Source organism: Fragaria vesca, linkage group LG2 (genome assembly GCF_000184155.1).
Source record: "Fragaria vesca subsp. vesca linkage group LG2, FraVesHawaii_1.0, whole genome shotgun sequence".
Taxonomy (NCBI): Eukaryota; Viridiplantae; Streptophyta; class Magnoliopsida; order Rosales; family Rosaceae; genus Fragaria; species Fragaria vesca.
This window is the reverse complement of record NC_020492.1, coordinates 2,721,909-2,733,641: the sequence shown is the minus strand read 5'-3', so window position 1 is coordinate 2,733,641 and position 11,733 is coordinate 2,721,909. Positions and strand designations below refer to the sequence as shown.

The window sequence follows — 11,733 nt, the reverse complement described above, 5'->3', positions numbered from 1 at the left end:
TCGATTTGTTTTTTGATTTTGAGGGCCTTAACGATCACCAAATTGGCTGAAATTTTGTAGAGATGATCTACACAAGATGATCTAGATATGTGTAGAAGGAAATTCGAGGAAATTCGATCGGGAAGTGGTGCAAAAATGGAAATCCGTACCAAAACTTTGGTGCGAACGTCCGCACCTGATCAGCATTGTGTGTATATAAATATACAGGGCCCTTTCACTAAGGGATCCCTTATTATGACTTATATGAAGGATTGAGCATTAGCCCAACTTTTTGATCACATATCAACATCTCCACCATTCAACCTCTAGGTATATATGAGTAGATCATTTCTGAAAATTTTTCAGCCAAATTAGTGATATTTAAGGCATTGAACTAGCTTAAATCAATGGACGGTTCAAATCTGCTAATCCTGAACCGTTCATGAAAATTGCAGTTTTGAGCACCTTAACGATCATCAATTTGGATGAAATTTTGCATAAGTGATCTATATATTAGGACCTAAAAACTGAATGGTTAAGATTGAGAAATGTGATAGAAAAGTTATTCTAATGCTCAATCCCTAATGCTCAATCCCTCATATAAGTCATAATAAGGGATCCCTTAGTGGAAGGGCCCTATATATATATATATATATATATTATTTTTTTTTTTTCCTTCTTCTGCTGCTGGTCAATAAACAACCTTAAATAATAAAATTTGAACTTGAGGTTCTGGGTTTATGTTGTCACTTGCAGAGTTGCAGTTGCACAGTTCAATTACTTCATTACACAGGATCTAGTCGGTCTGGATCAGAAGAAAGGACCAGGCATTTTATGACTCCCTAAAGATTCCCTACCAACCCTCTCACCTAGCATTCATGTCTACCAGAATCTATAACACTTGCTAAGTTTATGTAAATGGTATGATGAAGATGATAATGATTCAATTAAGCTGTAACTCAAGCTCTAAACGAATTATTTTGGTTATGAAATTAGATGAAGACCAAATATTTTCAAGACTAGCTTTGATGAGAAAACCACCAGGTTCCAAAACCCTTGTAAAACTAAGAAAACCATTCTTATTCATCGTTTTGCACAAACCCAACTAGAATTGAACATTGATAATCAAAGAGTGCTAATCAACTTCTAAGTACCCTAGATCACTCACTAAATATTATGGATCATATATTTTAACACCAAACTGACACACACTAAAATTATTTATAACTGACTAGTAGAGTAGTAGAGACTTGAGAGTAGACGCAGATCAGATTTGAGCAGTTGATTTGAGACCCTCTTGATCAAGTTTCAGGGGCACTTGGGTCTCCCCTTGTTGTTCTTCTTGTCCCTGTAGCAAGGACACTCATGCTTGTTGCCATAAGTCCCAGAAGGGACACACTTGCACTCTTCACAGCATATCCCACAGTACTTGAGGCATCGATCTTGAACTCCTGCAACTGCACACCGATTCGAACACTTGTTGCTGCAGTTTGCTGATTTACAATTATCCCCAAACAAAAGATAAACCCACATCAGTATCCAAACAATAGCAGAGTAAACCAAACACTGAAAATTAGCTTCAAATGCAACTTAGTATAGTGAGATTAGTTGTGCACAAACCCATCAAGGAAATGAACAATTACATTCTACTTCAGCTAGTAGAAAAGAAAATGCAGCTTACAGGAGGTAGCAGAGAAGGCTGGCTCCATCAAAGAGGAGCTCAGAAGAAGAAAACAGAGAAGAACTGGGAAGGAGATCTTCATCTTCACCTTGAAACTAAGAGGTCACAGTTGGGAAGCGTGCTTGAGGCAATGTGGAGGAAACCTCAAGTGGGGGGTGTTTAAATAGCAAGGGGGGTTAGACTTAGTAACTTGGGAAATGCCCTACCTCATTAACTGTAAATTATCAGCAAGACCTGTAATTTACATTGCCATTTTTTGTCCCCTTGTTGTACATGAGCAGCTGAGCTGGTAAATGATGTATGTAAGGAAAGAACAGCTGGAAGTACTGAACTCTAGGCAGAATTTTTTTGGGTCGGTGGAGACAAGGCAATGTGATCAGGTCCACGCGGTTTCCAAAAGTTCCAGGGTTAGGTTAAGGTACAGTTGCTTCTTGCTTTTGGTTGTATATGTGAAGTGGCCTGAAGTTGAAGTTGAAGTTGAAGCTGAATCATAAATCTTAAACCCTAAACCCCATTGCTTTACCAAACAAAAAAAAATGCCACAACCAGTGAACCCTTCCTTAGACCCACAAGCATATAAACACAAGTATGTTAAAATGTTTAAAACCTTTAAAATGTTGGATCAAGCAGCAGTTAAACCCTTCCCTAGACATAAGTTTAACACTCTTAAACCCTAGCTTCCCTAGATCAAGAAGCATATGATTAGATGTCAGTTAAAATATTAGATCAAGAAGCAGCTAAACCCTTCCCTAGAAATAAGGTTAGTACTCTTTAAATGTTAGGTAATGAGATTACTAAACATATGTTCACTTCCCAAAAAAATAAAAAAATAAATAAATAAAAGCTACTAAGCACATGTCACAAATTAGATCAATAAGTAGCTTAGCAAATTGCAACAGATGTTCACATCTCTCTCACCTTTGAGAAGGAGAATGAAAATGTACTGTGATGTTACTATCGATTTCCTGCTGATACAAATGAGTCAGACTCAAGCTTTCTGGAAAGGTTTTCATTGACTGAAATAACTATGTAACAAAGTTTGTTCAAATACACAATCATAAGTTCATATATGCAATTGACTGCTGATGACCTATGTATTCTATATTGCATGTTTCTTGGCTAAGACGTCGGTTTTATACATTCGTAGTTATGCACCTATATACATGTATACATATTCTACAAAACAGGTACATACATCAACCTCCCATACTATTAGTTGGGCAGGCCTGCTGACCATCAAAGTGTTCCTTGGCATAATCACTAGATGCTAGCAGATTCACCTACAACATTGCAATTAGGAAGCAAGCATTAGTCTCACATAATTAATTTTTAACAACAGTAACAGATGCTTCAAGTTCTACCTTGATAATTTCAGACTTCGATCTTGGCCGCATATGGGCTGCCAAGATACTCAAGTTGAATTCCTGAGAAATAAGGACATATATGCATATTAGAAAGGAGAAACAATCACGGGCATCAACCCCTGTTCTGAGGTCAGTGAAGCATGTAACAGTTTGCTTCTTTATAAGTTGTCAAATTATAACTGTGACATACAACACAAATACATTGTACAGGCAAGCCTGTTGCAAACTAAAAAATTCTACTTAGGTTACAAAAAGAGTTGATATCAGTAGTATAGAGAAACTCACTCTGAATGGATCACCCCTCAAAGATTGCACAAAGATAGAATTCCTGGATCTTCCTCCTCCCTGCATCAGAACAGGAAAATACTACTATATTCAGAATAAGTAAATGAGCTTGCTTGTTAGCATCCTTTATCTTTTTCCTAGGGAGTTTTATTCATTGTTGTTTTTTAGTATCAAGACTCAAATTTAAGTGTTAAACTAGATATTATTATATTTTTTGTTTCTTATATTTTTATCTTGTGATTGGCCTTTGTCATTGGCACACCATCTACGCATGTACTTTCAGCCTAGACTCTCAAATCTTTTGCTTCTCAGGTGGTGGCACATACATATCTTCTTTGTGTAGATAAAAATGTGCCGTGTAATTTAATATACGCATCAACTCCAAACATTTCCCCTCTCCCCTAAAACTTGTACCACCTAATAAGAAAAGGTGCAAAATCGGATTTCATCTAACATACTGAGAAGACATTGTGATGTGCAGTTGTGCTCACACATGAGACAGAGGTGCAAGGAGCTGTGCAACAAATTCTTACAATGGAAATCATGGAGTACAATTTCCTGGGTAGGAAGGATGAAAATATTAACTAGAAACTTCAAACTGAAGTACCCGACAACAGTAGATATTTGTCATCAGACAGTTAGTAATCCTACTCTAGTAGCATAAATGCATAATAAGCCAACTATATATGACAATTAAACCATGTTCCATGGTACTTTAAAGTAGGAATACACATATAAACTAGAGAGATGTACCTCCAAAGATATATCCCTAAGGCGTCTCCCTGTTTGAGCACAGCATATGCGGACAACATGTTCATCACAACTCCCACTAATAATATAATCTCTTCCGTTCATGTAATAGGATCGAGTGTAATTCGTACTACTTCCTGTAGAAGCTATTTCAAAATTCAAGTGAAGCCTCCCATCAACTGCGAGAAGTTGCCTAACCTGATATCATCAACAAATGCATCTCAAAGTATGCTTAAATGTGGGGAAGGACATGATTATGTACCATTTAAATATCATTGAATGAGATATAGCAAAAGAAAGAACATTATATACAAATCTTAGAGGACCTATCACAGACTACATCACCTACTCTCTGTTAAGATATTTAGTTTCCTTGTGGAAAAACTTAAGGCGGCAAGACAATAATTCCCTCCTACATATGCAGCCATTTACAACTTGCATGACAAGTAATAAAACCTATGGTAGCTACATCGTCTCTTAGAGACCTTAGTGAATAAATCAAGTTGAATCCAGACTTCAGGTACGACAATAGTAGCTCATCTCCTTTTGAATGTGCATCATAAAAATAAAAATTAGAAAATACAGAAAAACATAATAAGATTAATAAGTTTATCTGAATAGAAACAAAAAATGCTGCATTTTGCACTTGGTATTTTGTACTGTTATAACCCCAGAGAACATCAGTGGTTACCAGTCTCACGAAGTTTGGTTCTTAATCAGGTATCTAATATATAGAGTCCACACCAACACCAATGGACTTGACACTCTTTAACAGCATCTTAGTGCCCAGTAGAAGAGGTTGTTCTTAGTCACATCACTCACATGGGAACATAGTGTTGACCTGATCTCATAAACTTTATAAACTGAAAAAAGAAATTACCTCATTGTCAACAGCTGAGACAAGAAGATAGTGATCATCAGGAGAAAAGCAAACCATCACATTACCCCTAGAGCTTGAAGAGGTAAAGCAAGGGCTTATTGGTTTCTGTCTTAGGTCCCACATCTTGACATCCCGATCCCATGAAGAAGTCGCAAAAACAGATGGGGAATGGTTTGCAAACTTTATTACATTTATATGCTCTTGATGCATATCAGTAAACACTTGTAACCTTTTTCCACTAGAAATGTCATATAAGGCAACGTCTCTCGAGTATCCACTAGCAAGAAATAACTCATCCGTGGAATTAGCATGAACAGATGTCAACTGGTCAAACTCATCAAAGGGGATGGACCCAGCACCACTACATATCCCTGTTTCTGTTCGCATATGATGGATGTCGTACAATTTCAATGAGCCATTATCTGAACCAGCTATTAGCTGGCATTAACCATAACAAATAAACAAAGCACAATTAGAATTTGCCAAATCAAGAATGATATGGATAAAGCAACATGACGATAACAATAGTTTAAGTGTCAAAATGATTCTCTGCATTCAAATAGCAATTTCAACAGATATTTCGCCTGAAGAAATTTTCACATCTAAATATTGAAAGCAATATCTGAGATGCCAAAGGATTCCACAGTTTCCACCTACGAAGTGCTTCCGACCATACTTAAGTTTAACATAACAATCTGAGAGGACATAATAGTGATAGAAGCTCTCAAATTACGAGCAATCATGGACTCATCCTGTCATGATGTTCATGTTCAAAAGTACCATTGTACTGCGTTGTATTTCTATCTGTAGCTACTATAAGGCAATGTTGTATAAATTAGTTCTTCAGTTAAAGAAAATTCATTTCAAAAGTACACCTATAAAAACCTATCATGACTACTCAATGCCCCCTTCAGTTGCCAATGAAAGCTGTTAAAAGCCATATGCCATGTAACTTTATTTTAAACAAATTTCTTCAGAGTTCCATACAAGGAAAGCAACGAATGATACAGCATTCTGGGAATCCCAATAATAATAATGAACCATGACTAGAATCAGTGATTACTACATTCCATGAAGTACATACCTTAGAGGGATACTTCTTTAGCCAACAGAGTCCCAGCACACTATTCATTGCTCCAAGTGATGGGATATAACTGACAATTTTCCCATTCTCATGGTTGACTGCAACTATTTCACCATCTAATGTTCCAAAGACCATAAGGCTAGAGTTGGATGGATGATACTCAAACTGCCTAGGACGAAAGCTCCTACTTTCACCTCCCAAGTCATGGCCAGAAACAGCAAGCGGGTGCAAGCATGGCCAAGCACAAGATCCCATTTTGGCAGCAGAAAGAGACCTGGTATAGAAGCATTGAGACTTTCCATAGAGACTCGATACTTTTTTCCCAGGACTTTGTACAGGATTTTGACTTGATCTTATTTCACGCTTTTGTAACACACTAACGACATTTTCTCTATGCTTCCGTTGATATGGTACATGCTCAAAGTATTCTGAAAATGTCAATCTGGCAGTTTCCTGATCAATCTTTCTAATCGGCAAGTTATCTAAAATTCTCAAACGAGGTAACGAGGCTACCATGTACTCTCTATAGTATTTCTCGAAACATATTGGTGAAGCATGATAAGAAATATATTTGACTTGATTGTCTCCAATATACTTTGTAAAGGGACCAGCTAAGGGCTCCGCCTCATTTCGATTCTGAAAGTTATCAAGAGAATCCTGCCAACCAGAGTAGAAACTCAATTAACAAACATGAAACAGAAAATAGGATGACAGGCATGATTACATGATCACACCATCTTTAAAGTTCTTATAATAAATCCAATAACCACATGGCAGACAATTGAAGAAAATCACAAACTTAAATTGCTAGGAGTGGAGCATTGTTGCTCATCAACCTTAAACTCTACCTACGTGCAGCTCTATCCTATAGGTGGAGAGAAATAGGCAAAAAGAAACATATATGTGCAGCCCCACCACACACCTTACAAACTAATAGAGTTGAGAGGTTAGGAATTGGAGCTTTTGAAACCATGTTAGACTACCATTGACTCCTGGAGGTTTGAGCAGTTAGAGAAAAGGCAAGAATGTATAACAAACAACAATTACAGCAAAAGATATACAGGAAGATTGTTGATGATTTTAATTTGGCTAGGAGGAAGTTTGCTACAAGAGAACAAAAAAATTGTTGATGATCATAATTTTATATGTAAGATTGTTGTAGTCAATGATGATTGTGATGATGATAGATTTCTCTTGTTAAGGGGAAACAAACATACATCTAATCACCATTCAAAGCAGTAAGCTTTAGAATAGGCAATTCCTATCTATCTAGTTCATTAGGAAATTAAAATTATACAATCAGCTTATTCGAGAAAAGACAACATCATCTTCCAGAGTCAAATCTAATTAAAAAAGAATTCCCACTAGGACCACTCCAGGCATAATCTACTGAAAAGGTTCAGTGATTACCTCATTCTGTTGATTGATCTGTCCATTCCCCCCGGAAAAATCATTTGACAAACGCTCCATATAACCATGTTCTCGCAGGGGACTTGTAAAGTCTAGATCACTATCATCTGAATCCTCAAGCCCACTTTCATCATCATTGATAACCACATTATTAAGCAAAAACATATTCCTGAGCACCTCTTCTGTGCTTGAATACAGGTCTGTTAGTTCCCCAATATTAACAGATGATGCTCTACCATTATTTCGCTGATTTGAAAAAGTTTTGTGATGGAACTTCCCACTAGAAGATGCAGAATAAGGCCCAACATCATTGCAGCATGACCAATGCTGAAACCGAAGGTTAACCAAAGAAGGGAGTTTAGAAAACGCAGCAACCGTTGTCCAGAGATTTAAAATTCTTGTCTCACACAGAGAGAGGCACATTAGACTGGGCATGCAAGCAAAGCAATCCTCCTGTAAACTAGTGAGTGAAGTGCTAAAGTCAAGGTTGAGTGTTTGTAGCCGCATGAACTCTCCCATCATATTTAGCTTCCGGAAATGTGAAGATCTCAAGTTTAAAACTTGGCATGTCAAACCTCTCTGTGAAAGATCCCTGGGAATAACTTGAATTAGTAATATCCACACAATTCAGCGGGAGGAAGATGAGAAGACAAGACATATTGTGAATGCCATATTAATAAACAATTAACACAGGACTGTGGAGAAACCTTAGAAAGAAGAAATGGTGAAGCATTTCAAAATTTACTTGTAGATCCTTTTTCTTTCTTTTCTTAGCTATGAACAACTAAGATAAAATGATTTAAGTCCTATCATCAATAAACAAGTAAACAGAATTTCCTAATCAGTAAACTTTTGATCAAGAAGACATCACAGTGGGCTCATACACCATGAACAGAAAAGAGTAAAAGTGGAAATAGCTTAGAAGTCACCTACAATTTGGCTTATATGTGATCTAACTAGACTTGTCAATATTTTGATCAGGTTACCAGACTGATGATGTGAGAGGACAGCAAAATATATCTAAGAATGCCTCACTACATTAATCCTCTCACTTAACTTTATATGGAAGTGCCAAGTGCACGCATATGGGTTATAGTGACATACTGTACAGCAAACTTATATTCAAACCATTAACGCAAAGCCAACTGTAAAAAACACAAGTGTTACCTCAAGAAATCCTTCCCAAATGCCAAATCTTGGAGATCAACAACTCGAAGCTTTTGATTGATAGCACGCATCAACAACAGAGCATATTTCCAATTCAAAACATGCAATGATTCATTGTGTATGTCAACTGCTTCAACCTCGGAAGCATCAAGTTCCATACATAAATCAAGAAGTGGTGGGAATTCCACATCCTTAAGATGGTCCAATGAAATCTCCAGGCTACAGAGCTCATTGCAAGACCTTTTAACCTCAGCCTGGACCAAAAAAACAAAAAACAAAACAAAAGAATTAAGAATACTGCTATTATCACCATGCCAGCAGAATCAGCAACTTGGCTAACTATGGTGCTTCACACAATCCTTATCTTAGTGAAATTTCTAGCAGACTCTACGCACACAAATTCTCAACATTCCCAATTTACTTGAACTTTAGACTCTTTTCGACATACTTTCTTGTCATTTTCGAGTTACCTATCTGTCCATTTTCTTATAAGTTATAATGCATATCCTTGTCTAGCACTCGGTTTCATGTAACACTACTACCCACATGAACAAAACTAGGATCCCAACACCGATCACTTACTCGGTTTCGGAAAAGCTTACCTCTTTCTGACTATATAGCAAGAAATAAACAAATTCATCATTCAAAGAAAACTTTGGACAACAATGATCACTGACCTTAAAGAGAACAGAGAGAATTGCAGCATTAGGTGAAACGCAGTGCTTCTTGCAGGAATTAATGTACCTGTAGCCAGCAAAAAATTATTAATAAAAATACTTAATTTGCAGGAGTTAACAATAACAACAAGAATTCTCTTCGAGAAAAACAATAACAACAAGAATCATAATAGATTGATCAAAGCTAATTCAACTTTCCCACATAGAACAATGATAAAATGATAAAGCTACTAATTGAGCTTGAATGCCATCCAAAGCTTCAAACTTTGTTGACAGAAAAAGTGGAAATTGGAGAACTGAATTGAAGGGTGGTGCTTCTGTGAGTACTGACCTCTCTTCTAAGGTTGCGATGTCGATGGGCATGGTGGCTGAGTCCGGCGTCACTCGTCAAGTGAATTGGCTCTGTGTTTCTGTAATGAAACGGACATGTGCGTTTCAGAATTGTGAGAATGATGGTGTCGAGGAATTGGGTAGCAAATGGAAGAAGCAAGTATTGAAGGCTATTCGGTTTGGACTAGGCCCAGCTGCTTCGTGAAAATATACCATTTGGGTACATTACTATTTTTCTTTTATTTTGGATTAAATATAGTAAGTTTATTCACGCTAATAACTATTTGGTCGAGTGACATGAGCATCGATTTTGTAAACGTGAGGTATATGAATTTGATTAAAAACAGCTAGTTGTGGTGTGATTTAGTTGTTCTTGCACTTCAATATTAGTGCTTGGATTGGTGTACTTGATAGCACAACACATACGTCTAGATGAAAACGTAAGTCATAGCACAATCGAATCTCTGCCCTATTGAATATTTTCTCTTTTTCTACAACATGTTGTATAAATTTCGAATTGTGCTAGTTATAAATGGTTGATCGTGCTCTGCTAGCTTCAAAGAGTTCCAATCTCATCATGATGATCATCACAGTAAGAATGACTTTCCCGGGTGTGAAATGAAAAGTTCTGTGTAGAAGTGTAGAACTAGTTAAATATAGTTATGAATATTGAAACCTTCAGAGGAAAAAAGAAAATTAGATTTTCTGGAAGAATAAGAGGTAGATTTTCTGGAAGAATAAGAGGTGTTTAGAGGAAGAATTTATATATTAGCAAAACAAAGCAAATAATAGACCAAACCTTATTACAAATATCATGGCAAGAGTGTAAAACCTCTTACGTACCAAGTAACCAACAACAATGAATACTCAATTTCCCTTCTCTTCCTTCCACATTCAAGTCCAAATAGTAAATCAAGGACAAAATCAATTAATAGCCATTAGGGGCTGGTTTAGGTTCTGAGGTGTAGAAGAAGGGTCCAACAGAGAACAACTTCATGTTCTTGGCATTGAGAGTGCGACAAGAAGCAAGTGGAGCGCCACTAATACCATGGTTGACATCAGTGGGGACTTTGCAGCTCTCCAATGGAGAACTGTGAAGGAACGCAGTGCACTTTGAGAACTTCCATTTCTTGTTGTAGTTGCCTTCAAGCTTTGAAGCTGACAATGTTGCAAAGAAGTAACCCTTTGCATCAGTTGCACCACTTAAGATGATGAGAGGTGCGGTCTCATACCCATGTTCGTCCTCACCCAAACATTTAATCCTTGCCACAGCTCCTGCATACATTTGCAGTAAAACATATTAAGAAAAACAAAAATGACTAACGAATATCGTAATGACATCAGGATGAATGATGATAATATGAAATTTAACCTTGAATTGGGAAGGTTTTATGGCCAGAGTTACATAAAACAAGTCCTTGAATGCCGAAGACATTGTGAGGAAGTTGCTCTCCATACAACTGATCTAGTTTTGGTTTCTCGACCTCTGGTAGTTTTGGTTTCTCGACCTCTGGTAGTTTTGGTTTCTCGACCTCTGGTAGTTTTGGTTTCTCAACCTGTGGTTGTTTTGGTTTTTCAACCTGCGGTGGTTTTGGTTTCTCAACCTGTGGAGGTTTTGGTTCCTCAACCTGTGGTGGTTTTGGACCATAGCCATAATCAGTAGCAGAGGCACTGACGATTAGCAATGAAAAGAAAACCACACATGTGGGAATAAGGAGGAAGCGAATGAGAGCCATTGCAATTGTACTAACAATGTGCACACACAACAATTAAGGTGATGAAGGAATTGTGAAATATTGTTGAAGGCTAGCTTGAAACTTAAGAGTCACTAATACATTCTTTATATAGGTGTACAAGTCTGGTTTCTAATTTGATAGGATTAATTGAATATCTTAGAGTTACAAACAAGGGTGCACTGCACGTTGGAGAGAAATCCACCTCCCCACAATATCTATAATTCTATATGCTGCTGGCATATATAGAGATTGAGCAGACGTGCATGGCTGCTTTACAATTCTTCGGTACTAACTCTAGTACCCATGTTCTTGCCTAATTTTTGTGGACTAAAATCGAAATTTAAACAAGTTACAAGTCGGAAAGAATTTCCGGATAAGCAGCCTAGCTTT

At 37.2% G+C, this 11,733-nt stretch overlaps 3 protein-coding genes across 3 annotated transcripts; all 3 read right to left on the bottom strand.

Moving 5' to 3' along the window:
• Positions 1–949: 949 nt before the first annotated feature.
• On the bottom strand, positions 950–1,923 carry LOC101295283 (snakin-1-like). Its single transcript, XM_004289692.1, has 2 exons — positions 1,661–1,923; positions 950–1,472 (listed from the first exon to the last, which is right to left on the bottom strand). The coding sequence occupies exons 1-2, from the start codon at positions 1,740–1,742 to the stop codon at positions 1,288–1,290; spliced, it is 267 nt and encodes an 88-aa protein (XP_004289740.1). The 5' UTR covers positions 1,743–1,923; the 3' UTR covers positions 950–1,287.
• Positions 1,924–2,657: 734 nt separating this feature from the next.
• On the bottom strand, positions 2,658–9,640 carry LOC101295015. Its single transcript, XM_004292037.1, has 10 exons — positions 9,609–9,640; positions 9,278–9,344; positions 8,601–8,854; positions 7,434–8,025; positions 6,024–6,680; positions 4,940–5,377; positions 4,063–4,257; positions 3,310–3,369; positions 3,022–3,084; positions 2,658–2,940 (listed from the first exon to the last, which is right to left on the bottom strand). The coding sequence occupies exons 1-10, from the start codon at positions 9,638–9,640 to the stop codon at positions 2,857–2,859; spliced, it is 2,442 nt and encodes an 813-aa protein (XP_004292085.1). The 3' UTR covers positions 2,658–2,856.
• An 895-nt stretch (positions 9,641–10,535) lies between these two features.
• On the bottom strand, positions 10,536–11,343 carry LOC101294728 (proline-rich protein 3-like). The gene is made up of 2 exons (XM_004292036.1): positions 10,980–11,343; positions 10,536–10,882 (listed from the first exon to the last, which is right to left on the bottom strand). Exons 1-2 carry the CDS (start codon positions 11,341–11,343, stop codon positions 10,536–10,538), a joined length of 711 nt encoding a protein of 236 aa, XP_004292084.1.
• Between the last annotated feature and the right edge of the window lie 390 nt (positions 11,344–11,733).

Excerpts from the sequence above, each read along its gene's own strand:
- LOC101295283 (XM_004289692.1), bottom strand. The coding sequence starts at position 1,742 with ATGAAGATCTCCTTCCCAGTTCTTCTCTGTTTTCTTCTTCTGAGCTCC. Across the intron at positions 1,473-1,660 it reads AGCCTTCTCTGCTACCTCCT|CAAACTGCAGCAACAAGTGT; the intron begins GTAAGCTGCATT and ends ATTGTAAATCAG.
- LOC101295015 (XM_004292037.1), bottom strand. The coding sequence starts at position 9,640 with ATGCCCATCGACATCGCAACCTTAGAAGAGAG. Across the intron at positions 9,345-9,608 it reads ATCGCAACCTTAGAAGAGAG|GTACATTAATTCCTGCAAGA; the intron begins GTCAGTACTCAC and ends TGCTGGCTACAG. Across the intron at positions 8,026-8,600 it reads TTTGGGAAGGATTTCTTGAG|GGATCTTTCACAGAGAGGTT; the intron begins GTAACACTTGTG and ends AGTTATTCCCAG.
- LOC101294728 (XM_004292036.1), bottom strand. The coding sequence starts at position 11,343 with ATGGCTCTCATTCGCTTCCTCCTTATTCCCACATGTGTGGTTTTCTTT. Across the intron at positions 10,883-10,979 it reads TAAAACCTTCCCAATTCAAG|GAGCTGTGGCAAGGATTAAA; the intron begins GTTAAATTTCAT and ends AAATGTATGCAG.